This window comes from Telmatherina bonti, assembly GCF_933228915.1.
Source record: "Telmatherina bonti genome assembly, chromosome: 5".
Lineage (NCBI taxonomy): Eukaryota > Metazoa > Chordata > Actinopteri > Atheriniformes > Telmatherinidae > Telmatherina > Telmatherina bonti.
In genome coordinates, this window is record NC_136623.1 from 41,383,232 (window position 1) to 41,405,234 (window position 22,003).

At 52.0% G+C, this 22,003-nt stretch overlaps 1 protein-coding gene across 1 annotated transcript; it reads right to left on the reverse strand.

The window, feature by feature from the left end:
* Positions 1-15,655: 15,655 nt before the first annotated feature.
* On the reverse strand, positions 15,656-20,849 carry rwdd1 (RWD domain containing 1). Its single transcript, XM_079240545.1, has 7 exons — positions 20,702-20,849; positions 20,000-20,065; positions 19,776-19,906; positions 18,034-18,177; positions 17,738-17,870; positions 17,146-17,208; positions 15,656-16,030 (listed from the first exon to the last, which is right to left on the reverse strand). Exons 1-7 carry the CDS (start codon positions 20,772-20,774, stop codon positions 15,918-15,920), a joined length of 723 nt encoding a protein of 240 aa, XP_079096671.1. The 5' UTR covers positions 20,775-20,849; the 3' UTR covers positions 15,656-15,917.
* Positions 20,850-22,003: the final 1,154 nt, after the last annotated feature.

Below are 22,003 nucleotides of genomic sequence, written 5' to 3' on the forward strand. Positions count from 1 at the left end.
TCTAGACCTTCACCCAGCCCTGTTCTAGGCCTTAACCCATCCCTGTTCTAGGTCTTAACCCATCCCTGTTCTAGACGTAAACCCACCCCTGTTCTTGACCTAAACCCGCCACCTGTTCTGGGCCTAAACCCACCACTGTTCTAGGCCCAAACCCACCTCTGTTCTACACTTAAACCTACCCCTGTTCTACACCTAAACCCACCCTGTTCCACACCTAAACCCACCCCTGTTCTACACCTAAACCCACCCCTGTTCTAGGCCTTAACCCATCCCTGTTCTAGGCCTTAACCCATCCCTGTTCTATGCCTAAACCCACCACCTGTTCTAAGCCTAAACCCACTACCTGTTCTAGGCCTAAACCCACCAGCTGTTCGAGGCCTAAACCCACCAGCTGTTCTAGGCCTAACCCACCCCTGTTCTAGGCCTAAACCCACCACCTGTTCTTGGCCTAAACCCACCACCTGTTTCGGGCCTAAACCCACCACCTGTTCCAGGCCCAATCCCATCCCTGTTCTAGACGTAAACCCACCCCTGTTCTAGACCTAAACCCACCACCTGTTCTCGGCCTAAACCCACCACCTGTTCTCGGCCTAAACCCACCACTGTTCCAGGCCTAAACCCACCACCTGTTCTTGGCCTAAACCCACCACCTGTTCTAGGCCTAAACCCACCACCTGTTCTTGGCCTAAACCCACCACATGTTCTAGACCTAAACCCACTACCTGTTTCAGGCCTAAACCCACCACCTGTTCCAGGCCTAATCCCATCCCTGTTCTAGACATAAACCCACCCCTGTTCTAGACCTAAACCCACCACCTGTTTTAGGCCTAAACCCACCACCTGTTTTGGGCCTAAACCCACCACCTGTTCTCGGCCTAGACCCACCACCTGTTCTCGGCCTAAACCCACCACTTGTTCTAGGCCAAGACCAACCACCTGTTCTTGGTCTAAACCCACCACCTGTTCTAGACCTAAACCCATCACCTGTTCCAGAACTAAGCCCACTATCTGTTCCAGGCCTAAACCCACCACCTTTTCCAGGCCAAATCCCACCCCTGTTCTAGACCTAATCCCACCCCTGTTCTAGACCTTAACCCATCCCTTTTCTCGGCCTTAACCCATCCCTGTTCTAGTACTTAACCCATCCCTGTTCTAGACGTAAACCCACCCCTGTTCTAGACCTAAACCCACCCCTGTTCTAGGCCTAAACCCACCAACTGTTCTTGGCCTAAACCCACCAACATTTCTAGACCTTAACCCACCACCTGTTCTTGGCCTAAACCCACCACCTCTTCCAGGCCTAATCCTATCCCTGTTCTAGACGTAAACCCACCCCTGTTCTAGACCTAAACCCACCACCTGTTCTAGGCCTAAACCCACCACCTGTTTTTGACCTAAACCCACCATCTGTTCTCGGCCAAGACCCACCACCTGTTCTAGGCCTAAACCCACCTGCTGTTCTAGGCCTAAACCCACCCCTTTTCCAGGCCCAAACCCACCCCTGTTCTAGACCTAAACCCACCCGTTCTAGGCCTTAACCCAACCCTGTTCTCGGCCAAAACCCACCACCTGTTCTAGACCTAAACCCACCCGTTCTAGGCCTTAACCCAACCCTGTTCTCGGCCAAAACCCACCACCTGTTCTAGACCTAAACCCACACCTGTTCTACACCTAAACCCACCCCTGTTCTAGGCCTAAACCCTTTTTCTAGACCTAAACCCACCACCTGTTTTAGGCCTAAACCCACCACCTGTTCTCGGCCTAGACCCACCACCTGTTCTCGGCCTAAACCCACCACCTGTACTCGGCCTAAACCCACCACCTGTTCTCGGCCTAAACTCACCACCCGATCTCGGCCTAAATCCACCACCCGATCTCGGCCGAAACCCACCACCTGTTCTAGGCCTAAACCCACCATCTGTTCTAGGCCCAAACCCATCCCTGTTCTAGGCCTATACCCACCCCTGTTCTCGGCCTAAACCCACCCCTGTTTTAGGCCTAAACCCACCCCTGTTCTAGGCCAAGACCAACCACCTGTTCTTGGTCTAAACCCACCACCTGTTCTAGACCTAAACCCATCACCTGTTCCAGAACTAAGCCCACTATCTGTTCCAGGCCTAAACCCACCACCTTTTCCAGGCCAAATCCCACCCCTGTTCTAGACCTAATCCCACCACCTGTTCTCGGCCTAAACCCACCACCCGATCTCGGCCTAAATCCACCACCCGATCTCGGCCGAAACCCACCACCTGTTCTCGGCCTAAACCCACCCCTGTTTTAGGCCTAAAACCACCCCTGTTCTCGGCCTGTACCCACCCCTGTTCTCAGGCCTAAACCCACCACCTCTTCCAGGCCTAATCCTATCCCTGTTCTAGACGTAAACCCACCCCTGTTCTAGACCTAAACCCACCACCTGTTCTAGGCCTAAACCCACCACCTGTTTTTGACCTAAACCCACCATCTGTTCTCGGCCTAGACCCACCACCTGTTCTAGGCCTTAACCCACCTGCTGTTCTAGGCCTAAACCCACCCCTGTTCCAGGCCCAAACCCACCCCTGTTCTAGACCTAAACCCACCCGTTCTATGCCTTAACCCAACCCTGTTCTAGGCCTAAACCCACCACCTGTTCTAGACCTAAACCCACACCTGTTCTACACCTAAACCCACCCCTGTTCTAGGCCTAAACCCTTTTTCTAGACCTAAACCCACCACCTGTTTTAGGCCTAAACCCACCACCTGTTCTCGGCCTAGACCCACCACCTGTTCTCGGCCTAAACCCACCACCTGTTCTCGGCCTAAACCCACCACCTGTTCTCGGCCTAAACCCACCACCCGATCTCGGCCTAAATCCACCACCCGATCTCGGCCGAAACCCACCACCTGTTCTCGGCCTAAACCCACCCCTGTTTTAGGCCTAAAACCACCCCTGTTCTCGGCCTGTACCCACCCCTGTTCTCAGCCTTAACCCACCCTTGTTCTCTGCCTAAACCCACCACCTGTTCTTGGCCTAAACCCACCACCTGTTCTAGACCTAAACCCACCCCTGTTCTAGACCTTAACCCATCCCTGTTCTAGACCTTAACCAATCCCTGTTCTAGGCCTTAACCCATCCCTTTTCTTGACGTAAACCCACCCCTGTTCTAGACCGAAACCCACCACCTGTTCTCGGCCTAAACCCACCAACTGTTCTCGCCCTAAACCCACCACTGTTCTAGGCCTAAACCCACCTCTGTTCTACACTTAAACCCACCCCTGTTCTACACCTAAACCCACCCCTGTTCTACACCTAAACCCACCCCTGTTCCAGGCCTAAACCCTTTTTCTAGACCTAAACCCATCCCTCTTCTAGGCCTTAACCCATCCCTGTTCTAGGCCTTAACCCATCCCTCTTCTAGGCCTAAACCCACCCCTGTTCCAGGCCCAAACCCACCTCTGTTCTAGGCCTAAACCCACCATCTGTTCTAGGCTTAAAACCACTACCTGTTCTAGGCCTAAACCCACCACCATTTCCAGGCCCAAACCCACCCCTGTTCTAGACCTAAACCCACCCCTGTTCTAGGCCTTAACCCACCCCTGTTCTCGGCCAAAACCCATCCCTGTTCTAGGTTTAAACCCACCACCTGTTCTAAGCCTAAACCCACCACCTGTTCTAGGCCTAAACCCGCCACCATTTCCAGGCCCAAACCCGCCCCTGTTCTAGACGTAAACCCACCACCTGTTCTCGGCCTAAACCCACCCCTGTTCTCGGCCTAAACCCACCCCTGTTCTAAGCCTAAACCCACCTCTGTTCTCGGCCTAAACCCACCACCTGTTCTCGGCCTAAACCCACCACCTGTTCTCGGCCTAAACTCACCACCGATCTCGGCCTAAACCCATCCCTGTTCTAGGCATTAACCCATCCCTGTTCTAGGCCTTAACCCATCCTTGTTCTAGGCCTATACCCATCCCTGTTCTCGGCCTTACCCCACCCTTGTTTTAGGCCTAAACCCAACCCTGTTGTAGGCCTAAACCCACCACCTGTTCTTGGCCTAAACCCACCACCTGTTCTAGACCTAAACCCATTACCTGTTCCAGATCTAAACCCACTACCTGTTCTAGACCTAAACCCACCACCTTTTCTCGGCCTAAACCCACCACGTGCTCTAGGCCTAAATCCACCACTGTTCTAGGCCTAAACCCACCTCTGTTCTACACTTAAACCCACCCCTGTTCTACACCTAAACCCACCCCTGTTCTACACCTAAACCCACCCCTGTTCTAGGCCTAAACCCTTTTTCTAGACCTAAACCCATCCCTGTTATAGGCCTTAACCCATCCCTGTTCTGGGCCTTAACCCATGCCTTTTCTATGCCTGAACCCACCACCTGTTCTAGGCCTAGACCCACCACCTGTTCTAGGCCTAAACCCACCTGCTGTTCTAGGCCTAAACCCACCAGCTGTTCTAGACATAAACCCACCCCTGTTCTAGACCTAAACTCACCACCTGTTCTAGGCCTAAACCCACCACCTGTTCTTGGCCTAAACCCACCACCTGTTCTCGGCCAAGACCCATTACCTGTTCTCGGCCTAAACCCACCACCTGCTCTCGGCCTAAACCCACCACCTGGTCTCGGCCGAAACCCACCACCTGATCTCGGCCGAAACCCACCACCTGTTCTCGGCCTAAACCCACCACCTGTTCTAGACCTAAACCCAGCCCTGTTCTAGAACTAAACCCAGCCCTGTTCTAGACCTTCACCCAGCACTGTTCTAGGCCTTAACCCATCCCTGTTCTAGGTCTTAACCCATCCCTGTTCTAGACGTAAACCCACCCCTGTTCTTGACCTAAACCCACCACCTGTTCTCGGCCTAAACTCACCACTGTTCTAGGCCTAAACCCACCTCTGTTCTACACTTAAACCTACCCCTGTTCTACACCTAAACCCACCCCTGTTCTACACCTAAACCCACCCCTGTTCTAGGCCTAAACCCTTTTCCTAGACCTAAACCCATCCCTGTTCTCGGCCTTAACCCATCCCTGTTCTAGGCCTAAACCCACCACCTTTTCTAGGCCTAAACCCACCACCTTTTCTTGGCCTAAACCCACCACCTGTTCTAGGCCAAATCCCACCCGTTCTAGACCTAAACCCACCCTGTTCTAGACGTTAACCCATCCCTGTTCTAGGCCTTAACCCATCCCTGTTCTAGGCCTAAACCCACCCCTGTTCCAGGCCCAAACCCACCCCTGTTCCAGACCTAAACCCACCCGTTCTAGGCCTTAACCCAACCCTGTTCTAGGCCTAAACCCACCACCTGTTCTAGGCTTAAAACCACTACCTGTTCTAGGCCTAAACCCACTACCTGTTCTAGGCCTAAACCCACCACCATTTCCAGGCCCAAACCCACCCCTGTTCTAGACACCCACCCCTGTTGTAGACCTAAACCCACCCCTGTTCTAGGCCTTAACCCACCCCTTTTCTCGGCCTAAACCCACCCCTGTTCTCGGCCTAAACCCACCCCTGTTCTAAGCCTAAACCCACCACCTGTTCTTGGCCTAAACCCACCACCTGTTCTCAGCCAAGACCCATTATCTGTTCTCGGCCTAAACCCACCACCTGCTCTCGGCCTAAACCCACCCCTGATCTCGGCCGAAACCCACCACCTGATCTCGGCCGAAACCCACCACCTGTTCTCGGCCTAAACCCACCACCTGTTCTAGACCTAAATCCAGCCCTGTTCTAGACCTAAACCCAGCCCTGTTCTAGACCTTCACCCAGCACTGTTCTAGGCCTTAACCCATTCCTGTTCTAGGTCTTAACCCATCCCTGTTCTAGACGTAAACCCACCCCTGTTCTTGACCTAAACCCACCACCTGTTCTCGGCCTAAACCCACCACTGTTCTAGGCCTAAACCCACCTCTGTCTACACTTAAACCCACCCCTGTTCTACACCTAAACCCACCCCTGTTCTACACATAAACCCACCACCTGTTCTAGGCCTAAACCCACCACCTGTTCTCGGCCTAAACACACCACCTGTTCTAGGCCTAAACCCACCACCTGTTCTAGGCCTAAACCCACCATCTGTTCTAGGCCCAAACCCATCCCTGTTCTAGGCCTATACCCACCCCTGTTCTCGGCCTAAACCCACCCCTGTTTTAGGCCTAAACCCACCCCTGTTCTAGGCCAAGACCAACCACCTGTTCTTGGTCTAAACCCACCACCTGTTCTAGACCTAAACCCATCACCTGTTCCAGAACTAAGCCCACTATCTGTTCCAGGCCTAAACCCACCACCTTTTCCAGGCCAAATCCCACCCCTGTTCTAGACCTAATCCCACCCCTGTTCTAGACCTTAACCCATCCCTTTTCTCGGCCTTAACCCATCCCTGTTCTAGTACTTAACCCATCCCTGTTCTAGACGTAAACCCACCCCTGTTCTAGACCTAAACCCACCCCTGTTCTAGGCCTAAACCCACCAACTGTTCTTGGCCTAAACCCACCAACATTTCTAGACCTTAACCCACCACCTGTTCTTGGCCTAAACCCACCACCTGTTCTAGACCTAAACCCACTACCTGTTTCAGGCCTAAACCCACCACCTCTTCCAGGCCTAATCCTATTCCTGTTCTAGACGTAAACCCACCCCTGTTCTAGACCTAAACCCACCACCTGTTCTAGGCCTAAACCCACCACCTGTTTTTGACCTAAACCCACCATCTGTTCTCGGCCTAAACCCACCACCTGTTCTTGGCCTAAACCCACCACCTGTTCTCGGCCAAGACCCATTACCTGTTCTCGGCCTAAACCCACCACCTGCTCTCGGCCTAAACCCACCACCTGGTCTCGGCCGAAACCCACCACCTGATCTCGGCCGAAACCCACCACCTGTTCTCGGCCTAAACCCACCACCTGTTCTAGACCTAAACCCAGCCCTGTTCTAGACCTAAACCCAGCCCTGTTCTAGACCTTCACCCAGCACTGTTCTAGGCCTTAACCCATCCCTGTTCTAGGTCTTAACCCATCCCTGTTCTAGACGTAAACCCACCCCTGTTCTTGACCTAAACCCACCACCTGTTCTCGGCCTAAACTCACCACTGTTCTAGGCCTAAACCCACCTCTGTTCTACACTTAAACCTACCCCTGTTCTACACCTAAACCCACCCCTGTTCTACACCTAAACCCACCCCTGTTCTAGGCCTAAACCCTTTTCCTAGACCTAAACCCATCCCTGTTCTCGGCCTTAACCCATCCCTGTTCTAGGCCTAAACCCACTACCTTTTCTAGGCCTAAACCCACCACCTTTTCTTGGCCTAAACCCACCACCTGTTCTAGGCCAAATCCCACCCGTTCTAGACCTAAACCCACCCTGTTCTAGACGTTAACCCATCCCTGTTCTAGGCCTTAACCCATCCCTGTTCTAGGCCTAAACCCACCCCTGTTCCAGGCCCAAACCCACCCCTGTTCCAGACCTAAACCCACCCGTTCTAGGCCTTAACCCAACCCTGTTCTAGGCCTAAACCCACCACCTGTTCTAGGCTTAAAACCACTACCTGTTCTAGGCCTAAACCCACTACCTGTTCTAGGCCTAAACCCACCACCATTTCCAGGCCCAAACCCACCCCTGTTCTAGACACCCACCCCTGTTGTAGACCTAAACCCACCCCTGTTCTAGGCCTTAACCCACCCCTTTTCTCGGCCTAAACCCACCCCTGTTCTCGGCCTAAACCCACCCCTGTTCTAAGCCTAAACCCACCACCTGTTCTTGGCCTAAACCCACCACCTGTTCTCAGCCAAGACCCATTATCTGTTCTCGGCCTAAACCCACCACCTGCTCTCGGCCTAAACCCACCCCTGATCTCGGCCGAAACCCACCACCTGATCTCGGCCGAAACCCACCACCTGTTCTCGGCCTAAACCCACCACCTGTTCTAGACCTAAATCCAGCCCTGTTCTAGACCTAAACCCAGCCCTGTTCTAGACCTTCACCCAGCACTGTTCTAGGCCTTAACCCATTCCTGTTCTAGGTCTTAACCCATCCCTGTTCTAGACGTAAACCCACCCCTGTTCTTGACCTAAACCCACCACCTGTTCTCGGCCTAAACCCACCACTGTTCTAGGCCTAAACCCACCTCTGTCTACACTTAAACCCACCCCTGTTCTACACCTAAACCCACCCCTGTTCTACACATAAACCCACCACCTGTTCTAGGCCTAAACCCACCACCTGTTCTCGGCCTAAACACACCACCTGTTCTAGGCCTAAACCCACCACCTGTTCTAGGCCTAAACCCACCATCTGTTCTAGGCCCAAACCCATCCCTGTTCTAGGCCTATACCCACCCCTGTTCTCGGCCTAAACCCACCCCTGTTTTAGGCCTAAACCCACCCCTGTTCTAGGCCAAGACCAACCACCTGTTCTTGGTCTAAACCCACCACCTGTTCTAGACCTAAACCCATCACCTGTTCCAGAACTAAGCCCACTATCTGTTCCAGGCCTAAACCCACCACCTTTTCCAGGCCAAATCCCACCCCTGTTCTAGACCTAATCCCACCCCTGTTCTAGACCTTAACCCATCCCTTTTCTCGGCCTTAACCCATCCCTGTTCTAGTACTTAACCCATCCCTGTTCTAGACGTAAACCCACCCCTGTTCTAGACCTAAACCCACCCCTGTTCTAGGCCTAAACCCACCAACTGTTCTTGGCCTAAACCCACCAACATTTCTAGACCTTAACCCACCACCTGTTCTTGGCCTAAACCCACCACCTGTTCTAGACCTAAACCCACTACCTGTTTCAGGCCTAAACCCACCACCTCTTCCAGGCCTAATCCTATTCCTGTTCTAGACGTAAACCCACCCCTGTTCTAGACCTAAACCCACCACCTGTTCTAGGCCTAAACCCACCACCTGTTTTTGACCTAAACCCACCATCTGTTCTCGGCCTAGACCCACCACCTGTTCTAGGCCTAAACCCACCTGCTGTTCTAGGCCTAAACCCACCAGCTGTTCTAGACGTAAACCCACCCCTGTTCTAGACCTAAAACCACCACCTCTTCTTGGCCTAAACCCACCACCTGTTCTTGGCCTAAACCCACCACCTGTTCTCGGCCAAGACCCATTACCTGTTCTCGGCCTAAACCCACCACCTGCTCTCGGCCTAAACCCACCACCTGATCTCGGCCGAAACCCACCACCTGATCTCGGCCGAAACCCACCACCTGTTCTCGGCCTAAACCCACCACCTGTTCTAGACCTAAACCCAGCCCTGTTCTAGACCTAAACCCAGCCCTGTTCTAGACCTTCACCCAGCACTGTTCTAGGCCTTAACCCATCCCTGTTCTAGGTCTTAACCCATCCCTGTTCTAGACGTAAACCCACCCTTGTTCTTGACCTAAGCCCACCACCTGTTCTCGGCCTAAACCCACCACTGTTCTAGGCCTAAACCCACCTCTGTTCTACACTTAAACCTACCCCTGTTCTATACCTAAACCCACCCCTGTTCTACACCTAAACCCACCCCTGTTCTAGGCCTAAACCCTTTTCCTAGACCTAAACCCATCCCTGTTCTAGGCCTTAACCCATCCCTGTTCTAGGCCTTAACCCATCCCTGTTCTAGGCCTGAACCCACAACCTTTTCAAGGTCTAAACCCACCACCTGTTCTAGGCCTAAACCCACCAGCTGTTCGAGGCCTAAACCCACCAGCTGTTCTAGGCCTAACCCACCCCTTTTCTAGGCCTAAACCCACCACCTGTTCTTGGCCTAAACCCACCACCTGTTTCAGGCCTAAACCCACCACCTGTTGCAGGCCCAATCCCATCCCTGTTCTAGACGTAAACCCACCCCTGTTCTAGACCTAAACCCACCACCTGTTCTCGGCCTAAACCCACCACCTGTTCTCGGCTTAAACCCACCACTGTTCTAGGCCTAAACCCACCTCTGTCTACACTTAAACCCACCACCTGTTCTCGGCCTAAACCCAACACCTGTTCTAGGCCTAAACCCGCCACCTGTTCTAGGCCTAAACCCACCAGCTGTTCGAAGCCTAAACCCACCATCTGTTCTACACCTAAACCCACCCCTGTTCTACACATAAACCCACCACCTGTTCTAGGCCTAAACCCAACACCTGTTCTAGGCCTAAACCCACCACCTGTTCTAGGCCTAAACCCACCAGCTGTTCGAAGCCTAAACCCACCATCTGTTCTAGGCCCAAACCCATCCCTGTTCTCGGCCTATACCCACCCCTGTGCTCGGCCTTAACCCACCCCTGTTTTAGGCCTAAACCCACCACCTGTTCTCAGCCTAAACCCACCACCTGTTCTCGGCCTAAACCCACCACCTGATCTCGGCCGAAACCCACCAACTGATCTCGGCCGAAACCCACTATCTGTTCCAGGCCTAAACCCACCACCTGTTCCATGCCAAATCCCACCACTGTTCTAGACCTAATCCCACCCTTGTTCTAGGCCTTAACCCATCCCTGTTCTAGGCCTATACCCACCCCTGTTCTCGGCCTTAACCCACCCCTGTTCTAGGCCTAAAACCACCCCTGTTCTCGGCCTAAACCCACCACCTGTTCTTGGCCTAAACCCACCGCCTGTTCTAGACCTAAACCCACTACCTGTTTCAGGCCTAAACCCACCACCTGTTCCAGGCCTAATCCTATCCCTGTTCTAGACGTAAACACACCCCTGTTCTAGACCTAAACCCACCACCTGTTCTAGGCCTAAACCCACCACCTGTTCTTGGCCTAAACCCACCACCTGTTCTTGGCCTAAACCCACCACCTGATCTCGGCCGAAACCCACCAACTGATCTCGGCCGAAACCCACCACCTGTTCTTGGCCTAAACCCACCACCTGTTCTAGACCTAAACCCACCCCTGTTCTACACCTAAACCCACCCCTGTTCTAGGCCTGAACCCTTTATCTAGACCTAAACCCGTCCCTGTTCTAGGCCTTAACCCATCCCTGTTCTAGGCCTTAACCCATCCCTTTTCTATGCCTAAACCCACCACCTGTTCTAGGCCTAAGCCCACCACTTGTCTAGGCCTAAACCCACCACTGTTCTAGGCCTAAACCCACCACTGTTCTAGGCCTAAACCCACCTCTGTTCTACACTTAAACCCACCACTGGTCTACACCTAAACCCACCCCTGTTCTACACCTAAACCCACCCCTGTTCTAGTCCTAGACCCTTTTTCTAGACCTAAACCCATCCCTGTTCTAGGCCTTAACCCATCCCTGTTCTATGCCTAAACCCACCACCTGTTCTCGGCCTAAACCCACCACCTGATCTCGGCCGAAACCCACCAACAGATCTCGGCCGAAACCCACCACCTGTTCTCGGCCTAAACCCACCACCTGTTCTAGACCTAAACCCACCCCTGTTCTAGACCTAAACCCACCCCTGTTCTAGGCCTAAATCCTTTTTCTAGACCTAAACCCATCCCTGTTCTAGGCCTTAACCCACCCCTGTTCTAGACGTAAACCCACCACCTGTTCTCGGCCTAAACCCACCCCTGTCCTCGGCCTAAGCCCACCCCTGTTCTAAGCCTAAACCCACCCCTGTTCTCGGCCTAAACCCACCACCTGTTCTCGGCTTAAACCGACCACCTTTTCTCGGCCTAAACCCACCACCTGTTTCAGGCCTAAACCCACCACCTGTTCCAGGCCCAATCCCATCCCTGTTCTAGATGTAAACCCACCCCTGTTCTAGACCTAAACCCACCACCTATTCTCGGCCTAAACCCACCACCTGTTCTAGGCCTAAACCCACCACTGTTCTAGGCCTAAACCCACCACTGTTCTAGGCCTGAACCCACCTCTGTTCTACACTTAAACCCACCCCTGTTCTACACCTAAACCCACCCCTGTTATTGTCCTAAACCCTTTTTCTAGACCTAAACCCATCCCTGTTCTAGGCCTTAACCCATCCCTGTTCTAGGCCTTAACCCATCCCTGTTCTATGCCTAAACCCACCACTGGTCTACACCTAAACCCACCCGTTCTACACCTAAACCCACCCCTGTTCTAGTCCTAGACCCTTTTTCTAGACCTAAACCCATCCCTGTTCTAGGCCTTAACCCATCCCTGTTCTAGGCCTTAACCCATCCCTGTTCTATGCCTAAACCCACCACCTGTTCTAGGCCTAAGCCCACCACTTGTCTAGGCCTAAACCCACCACTGTTCTAGGCCTAAACCCACCACTGTTCTAGGCCTAAACCCACCACTGGTCTACACCTAAACCCACCCCTGTTCTACACCTAAACCCACCCCTGTTCTAGTCCTAGACCCTTTTTCTAGACCTAAACCCATCCCTGTTCTAGGCCTTAACCCATCCCTGTTCTAGGCCTTAACCCATCCCTGTTCTATGCCTAAACCCACCACCTGTTCTAGGCCTAAACCCACCAGCTGTTCTAGGCCTAAACCCACCACCTGTTCTAGGCATAAATCCACCAGCTTTTCTAGGCCTAACCCACCACCTGTCTAGGCCTAAACCCACAACCTGTTCTAGACCTAAACCCACTACCTGTTCTAGACCTAAAACCACTACCTGTTCCAAAACTAAACCCACCACTTGTTCCAGGCCCAATCCCACCCCTGTTCTAGACGTAAACCCACCCCTGTTCTAGACCTAAACCCACCACCTGTTCTCGGCCTAAACCCACCACCTGTTCTCGGCCTAAATCCACCACTGTTCTAGACCTAAACCCACCCCTGTTCTAGGCCTAAACCCTTTTTCTAGACCTAAACCCATCCCTGTTCTAGGCCTTAACCCATCCCTGTTCTAGGCCTTAACCAATCCCTGTTCTATGCCTAAACCCACCACCTGTTCTAGGCCTAAACCCACCACCTGTTCTAGGCCTAAACCCATCACCTGTCTAGACGTAAACCCACCCTTGATCTAGACCAAAACCCACCTCTGTTCTAGACCTAAACCCACCCCTCTTCTCGGCCTGAACCCACCGCTGTTCTCGGCCTAAACCCACCCCTGTTCTCGGCCTAAACCCACCCCTGTTCTCGGCCAAAACCCATCGCTGTTCTCGGCCTAAACCCACCACCTGTTCTCGGCCGAAACCCACCACCTGTTCTAGACCTAAATCCACTACCTGTTCCAGAACTAAACCCACTACCAGTTCTAGGCCTAAACCCACCACCTGTTCTAGATGTAAACCCACCCTTGATCTAGAACAGAACCCACCCCTGTTCTAGACCTAAACCCACCGCTGTTCTCGGCCTAAACCCACCACCTGTTCTCGGCCTAAACCCACCACCTGTTCTCGGCCTTAACCCATCCCTGTTCGAGGCCTAAACCACCAGCTGTTCTAGGCCTAACCCACCCCTGTTCTAGGCCTAACCCACCACCTGTTCTTGGCCTAAACCCACCACCTGTTCTAGACCTAAATCCACTACCTGTTCCAGAACTAAACCCACCACTGTTTTAGGCCTAAACCCACCTCTGTTCTACACTTAAACCCACCCCTGTTCTACACCCAAATCCACCCGTTCTACACCTAAACCCACCCCTGTTCTACACCTAAACCCACCCCTGTTCTAGGCCTAAACCCTTTTTCTAGACCTAAACCCATCCCTGTTCTAGGCCTTAACCCATCCCTGTTCTAGGCCTTAACCCATCCCTGTTCTATGCCTAAACCCACCACCTGTTCTAGGCCTAAACGCACCACTTGGTCTAGGCCTTCCGGGCAACGCCAATACACGTTTTAACGTGGAAAACCGCAATTTTCAAGTGATGACTCCATTAAACACAGCCTGCCGCCTCTATGATGGAAACGTCAGCTGCATCGGTCACGTGACATTTGCTTCAAGCGATAAGAGCACCGGCTCTGGTTTCGTTCTGCGAATTCCACACATGCATTAACGTGCGCGCGTTGCTGGCATGAGCCATCGCTACTGTATTGCTGGCTGTGAGGTGTGTGTGCGGTACGACGTGTGTGGTTACAAGGTGAAGGGTAGACGCTGGCTGTGAGGTGTGTGAGCGGTACGATGTGTGTGGTTACAAGGTGAAGGGTAGACGCTGGCTGTGAGGTGTGTGTGCGGTACGACGTGTGTGGTTACAAGGTGAAGGGTAGACGCTGGCTGTGAGGTGTGTGAGCGGTACGACGTGTGTGGTTACAAGGTGAAGGGTAGACGCTAGCTGTGAGGTGTGTGTGCGGTACGACGTGTGTGGTTACAAGGTGAAGGGTAGACGCTGGCTGTGAGGTGTGTGAGCGGTACGATGTGTGTGGTTACAAGGTGAAGGGTAGATGCTGGCTGTGAGGTGTGTGTGCGGTACGACGTGTGTGGTTACAAGGTGAAGGGTAGACGCTGGCTGTGAGGTGTGTGAGCGGTACGACGTGTGTGGTTACAAGGTGAAGGGTATAGCAAGACGGGAGGGAGGAGGATTTTCATGAGCAACTCGTGCTACGTTCGTTGTCGGGTTACAGAGTCGGGGATGCTGACTGGCGTAGGACGCCGGTGGTGAGATCGGAGGTAGTTTTGGTGCTTGTGGCTGGATGGTCGGCGTAGTTACGGCTTACAGGAACCATAAGTAGTTAATAAAGCCAAGACAAGTCTCCATCAGTTCTTCAGAACGTCCTGCTGGACGCTACAATGTCTTGTTACATCAGAGTATGGTGGAGATTGTTATCGCTGGCAAGGCCGCTACTGCAGCATGAGTGTGTAAGCACGTCCTGCGGGTGCCACATCCTTCTTAGGAAGTGAAGGCGGGTGGTTATACGTGTTGGCCACGAGGCGGGTGGTTATACGTGTTGGCCACGTGGCGGGTGGTTATACGTGTTGGCCACGAGGCGGGTGGTTATACGTGTTGGCCACGAGGCGGGTGGTTATACGTGTTGGCCCCGAGGCGGGTGGTTATACGTGTTGGCCACGAGGCGGGTGGTTATACGTGTTGGCCACGAGGCGGGTGGTTATACGTGTTGGCCCCGAGGCGGGTGGTTATACGTGTTGGCCACGTGGCGGGTGGTTATACGTGTTGGCCACGAGGCGGGTGGTTATACGTGTTGGCCACGAGGCGGGTGGTTATACGTGTTGGCCACGAGGCGGGTGGTTATACGTGTTGGCCACGAGGCGGGTGGTTATACGTGTTGGCCACGAGGCGGGTGGTTATACGTGTTGGCCACGAGGCGGGTGGTTATACGTGTTGGCCACGAGGCGGGTGGTTATACGTGTTGGCCACGTGGCGGGTGGTTATACGTGTTGGCCACGTGGCGGGTGGTTATACGTGTTGGCCACGTGGCGGGTGGTTATACGTGTTGGCCACGTGGCGGGTGGTTATACGTGTTGGCCACGTGGCGGGTGGTTATACGTGTTGGCCACGTGGCGGGTGGTTATACGTGTTGGCCACGTGGCGGGTGGTTATACGTGTTGGCCACGTGGCGGGTGGTTATACGTGTTGGCCACGTGGCGGGTGGTTATACGTGTTGGCCACGAGGCGGGGTGGTTTCAGATGCAGTCCACAACAACGTCCTCCATCGTTTGGAGTTAAGAATTTGTTCCTTTTAGCAGTGCAGAAGCTGAGAGCGGACATTATTCTTGAAGTTATCTTCACATCAACATGAATTTAGTCTTCACGTCAAAATTACGTGGAAATACGTGTGTGTGTGCGCGCGTATGTGTGTGTGGGGAGCATAAAGGATTGAGAACAGGTGACAGTTTAATGTCTCGTTTAATGTATGTCGTCCACACACTGAGGTCCAAGCAGGAAGACAAAGGAGACACATCTGGATACCGGGATGCAGACGTGTCGACAGACACCTGGACACAGGGATGCAGACGTGTTGACAGACACCTGGACACCGGGATGCAGACGTGTCCCCGTGCAGCGTCAGGGTTCGGGGCCTTGGAACCAACACTTGCTGCACTGTGCTGTTACAAGTCTCTCAGTTTCGAAGAAGTCCCAGGTTGTCTTGCTGCTTCAGTCCTCGTCACTGCCCATCTCCAATGGGTCAAAGTCTGGGTCGTCCTCATCCAGGTCCAAGTCCTCAATGTCCTGGAACAGTGACTCGTCCACCTCAACGTTGTTTCCGGCTGCAAAACAAGCAGAAGGTCATCAGCTGCTGACTAAGCAGACAAAACTCAGGTTCAACAACGCTGCCTGTGAAAGAACTCCTTCATACAAAACACTGAGGAAAGTCAGGGGTCCAACATGTCCCTAAGTACCAGAGATGGACCGTCCTGTACGATCCAACATGTCCCTAAGTACCAGGGTCGGACAGTTCCGTACGGTCCAACATGTCCCCAACGACCAGAGACGGACCGTCCCATACGGTCCAACATGTCCCCAACGACCAGAGACGGACCGTCCCGTACGGTCCAACAGGTCCCTAAGTACCAGGGTCGGACCGTCCCTTACGGTCCAACATGTCCCCAACGACCAGAGACAGACCGTCCCGTACGGTCCAACATGTCCCCAACGACCAGAGACGGACCGTCCCGTACGGTCCAACAGGTCCATAAGTACCAGGGTCGGACCGTCCCGTACGGTCCAACAGGACCCTAAGTACCAGGGTCGGACCGTCCCGTACGGTCCAACAGGTCCCTAAGTACCAGGGTCGGATCGTCCCGTACGGTCCAACAGGTCCCTAAGTACCAGGGTCGGACCGTCCCGTACGGTCCAACATGTCCCTAAGTACCAGGGTCGGACCGTCCTGTACGGTCCAACAGGTCCCTAAGTACCAGGGTCGGACCGTCCCGTCTGACCTGTCCCCAACGACCAGAGACGGACCGTCCCATACGGTCCAACATGTCCCCAAAGACCAGAGACGGACCGTCCCGTACGGTCCAACATGTCCCCAACGACCAGAGACGGACCGTCCCGTACGGTCCAACAGGTCCCTAAGTACCAGGGTCGGACCGTCCCGTACGGTCCAACAGGTCCCTAAGTACCAGGGTCGGACCGTCCCTTACGGTCCAACAGGTCCCTAAGTACCAGGGTCGGACCGTCCCTTACAGTCCAACAGGTCCCTAAGTACCAGGGTCGGACCGTCCCATACGGTCCAACAGGTCCCTAAGTACCAGGGTCGGACCGTCCCATACGGTCCAACAGGTCCCTAAGTACCAGGGTCGGACCGTCCCGTCTGACCTGTCCTCTACGGTCTACAGCATATTATTACATCTTCATCATCTTGACATAATCATCTCACCATCTTCCAGGAACTGAATGTCAGACGTGTCCAGGTTGTGGTCTCTTTCAAACAGTTGTTTACCTGGTGGGGGAAACACAACAAGCGTCAGAGGAAGTGTGTAACGCAGTGTAGCGCGGCTGTGGATCGTCATATTCATCACTTTGTTTTGTTTAGCTTTGTGTTTTAGTTATTTTTTATTCTGGATTTAAATATGGTTTGCATGCCGACTAAGACATCAACATTCCACTTCCAATGACAATAAAGTGTATTCTGACTGAATCCTCAGACCTGCTGAGAATGTGCTCTACACCAAACTGGTTTATCCCACTGCTACTCTCAAAATGAAATGCAGCGACACCCTAAAGTCATGCCGAAAGGCTGAGAGTCCTCCAGACAGGACCAATCAGAGTACACAGCGGGAAAAAACAAAGCTTGAATTGAAGTGCCAGGTGAGGATGATCCCGTGATGTTTGTCTTAGTCTCTTCTGATGGTCCGTAACCATGGAAACATGGAGGCAGGTAGGTGAGGTGATGCCGTGCGGATGCTACAGAACTTCTTCAGAACTGGATGGTGACCCAGACCACCCTGACAGAAAAGGTCGCTTGTCACCTGTGAGTTTGGACTTGGCTCCCTGCTCCTCCTCCTTCTGCTTCTTCCTCCTCGCCTCGGACATTTCCAGCTCAAACTTGACTTTCCAGGCCAGGAAGTTTTCGATTGTGACCACGGTTCCCTGGAAGGCCACCTGTCACACAGTTTTACATTCCCCATTAACAAAACAGCTTCATGCTCCCTGATGGATGAAGTGCTGACCCGCTCAGGGGATCCCTGAAGCCTCCATTGAGGTCTGAAAGCCACCCGTCCCACCAGGAGACCCACTCTGTTCCCTCCTTCCACTGCGTTCTCACCTTCTCCGCCTCCTCAGCCTCCATCTCTTTACGCCGCCTTTCTTCTTCGCACCTGTTCTTCTTCTCATCCACCATCTCGTTGAGTTTGTCCTGGACCGCCGTCACCAGGGTGAAGATCATCACCATGCCCAGGTTTTCCTCTGCCTGCAGGGAACCACACAGTCGTGAGGGAAAACTCCACCTCATTCATCTTTGTCTTTCTACCGTCGCTTGGTCCAAAGCTGATGATCCGGAACCAAGTCTGGAGGGACCTGCCTGGACTAAATCTGGTCTACAGGCTAGAGCAGGGTCCTGAGTCCTGCTCCTGGACAAATGGTGTCCTGCAGGTTTTACAAGTTTCCCACATGCAACACACCAGGGTCATTAAGGCGTCAGGAGCAGCACGGAGACTTCCAGCGCCTCCAGGACCGAGGATCCCTGGATTAGAGTGTCCATGAAAATGTCTGTGTGTTGGACAGGCAGAGACAAAAGTCCAGGGCTGGACTGCAGCCACCTGGACAGAAACCAGAGGACTCCAGGAGACACGATGATAAAGGTTGTGCTGGAAGAAACTGAGAGGAAAAGGAAACCTTAAGGACTGCAGACCTGGAAGGACCCTGGACTCTATAGTTAGACCTGATCGTGATATGTCCAACATCTCTCTGGTCTCGCGCTAGATGTCCCTGAATAGCTCCCATTGCTCCACAGCCGTGCACCTTGCTGACAGCTTTTCCTTTCCTTCCCATCAGATGACAACTGTTTCACTGAGAATATCAGCTTGCCTTGCTGATATCTCTGCATGGCTGAAGGATCGCCACCTTCAGCTCCATCTGTCCAGGACAGAGCTCATTGTCTGTCCAGCCAATCCTTCCTTACCTCCACAGATAAGTGTGAAGCTCCACTCTATCACACTTGTTCCTACGTCTGCTGCCTGGAATCTGGATGTCATGGTGGATGACCAGCTGACCTTTAAGGTCCATGTTGCCTCGGTTGCCCATACCTGCCGATGTGCTCTCTACAACATCAAGAGAATCAGACGTACCTGACAGAACATACGACCCAGCTTCTGGTTGAGGCTCTGGTCATCTCACGCATCAGTTACTGCAGATCCATACTTGCAGGTCTGCCTGCATGCTGGTTAAACCTCTGCAGATGATCCAGAACCAGCAGCACATCTGGTCTTCTACCAGTCCAAACAGGCTCATGTTACCCCACCTCTAATCACACCTCACTGGTTTCCAGTTGCAGAGCATCAGATTCAAAGCTCTGTTTCTGGTTTACAAAAAAATAAGTCAAACGTCTCCTGTCTACCTTCACTCCTCCATCCAGAGCTACACTCCCTCTCCACAGTTACGCTCTACCAGTGGAAGACACCTACCGTTACCATGACTACATGGGACTAAATCACCACCAGACTCTTTTCCTCTGTTGTTTCACGATGGTGGAACAACCTGCCGAACTCTGTCCGACCTGCAGAGTCCTGATCTGCTTTATGCTGCAGACTCAGCTGTTCAGTTCTGCTCTTAGCTTCCTTCACCGTAACAGATGTCATCATGACATGGTGGATTCTGCCGTCCCACAGTGCCAGAACACTTCGGATGAGGAGGAAAAGGAGATCTGGTCTGAGCGACCAGATCTTCACTACATGCTGAAAACATGGTGTGGAGATCAACCAGAACTCAAATGAACAGATGTGCCTGAAGGCGACCTGGTTACAAGGGGAACCAGTTTTACTGGGTGGAACTGGTGGAACCCAAACAGACCTGCTGCTGAAGCAAAGTCAGGATGTCCTCCACGTCGCGGTCCTCCAGGTTCTCCTGGGAGAGGATCTCCCACAGTGGAGGCTCATCGGGGTATTTGTCTACATATGTGAACTTTAATGTTGCTTCCACAGCTGCAGAACAAAAGACAGATCATCCGATGATGTTAGTATTCCCAGCAGTTTGTTGCAAGTCAGTGATGACGTCCAGTGAAGCTTTGGACTCACTTTCTCCATGTTCTCCTGCATCTGAAGTTACCGTGATGGTGAAACTGCAGGGATCTTCTGACAGAACTGCAGCAAGAACAAACAGCAATGTTCACACACTCCTGTTTAATACATCAGCTAACTGTAGCTAGCCTCCTAACTGGAGCTAGTCTGCTAACTGGAGCTAGCTAGCTAACTGTTCCTATTCTGCTAACTGTAGCTAGCATCTGCTAACAGTAGTTATTCTGCTAACTGGAGCTAGCATCTGCTAACTGCAGCTAGCCAGCAAACTAGCTATTCTACAAACTGGAACTAGCATCTGCTAACTGTAGCTAGCCAGCTAACTGGAGCTATTCTGCTAACTGGAGCTGGCATCTGCTAACTGGAGCTAGTCTGCTAACTGGAGCTAGCTAGCTAACTGTTCCTATTCTGCTAACTGTAGCTAGCATCTGCTAACAGTAGTTATTCTACTAACTGAAACTAGCATCTGCTAACTGGAGCTAGCATCTGCTAACTGCAGCTAGCCAGCAAACTAGCTATTCTACAAACTGGAACTAGCATCTGCTAACTGTAGCTAGCCAGCTAACTGGAGCTATTCTGCTAACTGGAGCTGGCATCTGCTAACTGAGCTAGTCTGCTAACTGGAGATAGCCAGCTAAGTGGAGCTAGCATCTGCTAAGTGGAGCTAGCCAGCTGGCATGAGAGAGTCTCCCCTGGTGCAACCTGTAAAGGAGTCCGGGTAAATGGATTCTATGGCTTCCAGTTCATTCCTCTGCTCTTCTCCGTAATCTGTCATTTTCCTCTGGAAGCTGCCCCAACATCCCGCAGCGAACAGCCGGGCGCGCGCTCTCCCTTTCACGCAGTCAGCAACTTCCGGTCTGACACAGGAAGTGGTCAGAAAAGTTCTGCTGCAATCGCCTCAATTTGAACTTTTTTTCCAGACATTTCCGAAAGAAGACTTTTATCTGTTCAATAAACTAATGCTCGCTGTTTTTTTTTATTTGTTTTCTTTCTTTATGTATTTTAGACCAAGAGAATGGATCACAGAGCGCAAAACAGCGGATCCAGCAGCGGCAAACCGCAGCAAACTCCGGCTTATTTGCTTCGATAATATCGTCCTAGGTCTGGCGGGGTGTTCTGTGGTTTTAGCATTTTTGCCGGCTCAATTTCCAGCTGAAGGATCAGCAATTAAAGAATGTGTGTGTGTGTTCTGTTTGAGCCGATGCAAATGATCAAACGTGTTTTTCCCCCAAACACATTGTTCCTTTTCACAGTGGACAAATAAATCCCTGTCACACTGCTGGTTTCTGTTGTGAAGTTGTCACTGGAAACCAGTTAGAGGCTTGTCTCCATAAGGATCCCTCATAATTTTTTTTTTTGTTTGTTTAAAAACAAACAAATCTTTATTCTTGTCAGTGCAGTGGTACAACAAATAACAAACAGCATTATGAGACATAAAGGGAACATTTAGCTGGCTTGTATATACAACAGGAAAATTAAATATATTTGAAAGCATATTATTTAAAAGTAATATCAAAGTCCTTTTTATATTTGATCAGAAATTATTTTACTGGGTAACAGCGATAAATGATTTAAAAGGAAATTTACGTTATTAGTTAAAAAGAATTTCCTGGGAAGAGTCCATGTTTTGTTCCAGCTCACCCCTTAAAGCAGCGAGGACCAAGCTGAGATTACATATGGAACAGATGTGCAGTTAGCCTGGAACAAGCTACAAATATGTTTATTATTTTTGGAAGAACCACACTGAAAGCATGCTCTGCCTACAGGAGGGATCACGTGGAGGTGATGGTGTCCCTTTAGAAATAAAAGTCAGACCCTTATATAGCTTCGTAACACCTGCAGGAACAGCATCAAATACAAAAGTAAACTTCAGGACTCACTGGAACCTTTAATTCACAAAAATTCTGGGGAACTAAAAAGGTGTCCTTTTGATTTAAAGAGTTGGCTTACTAACACAATATAATTTTTTTAACCAGTTGTAAAAAACAAAGATTTATTTTTAAA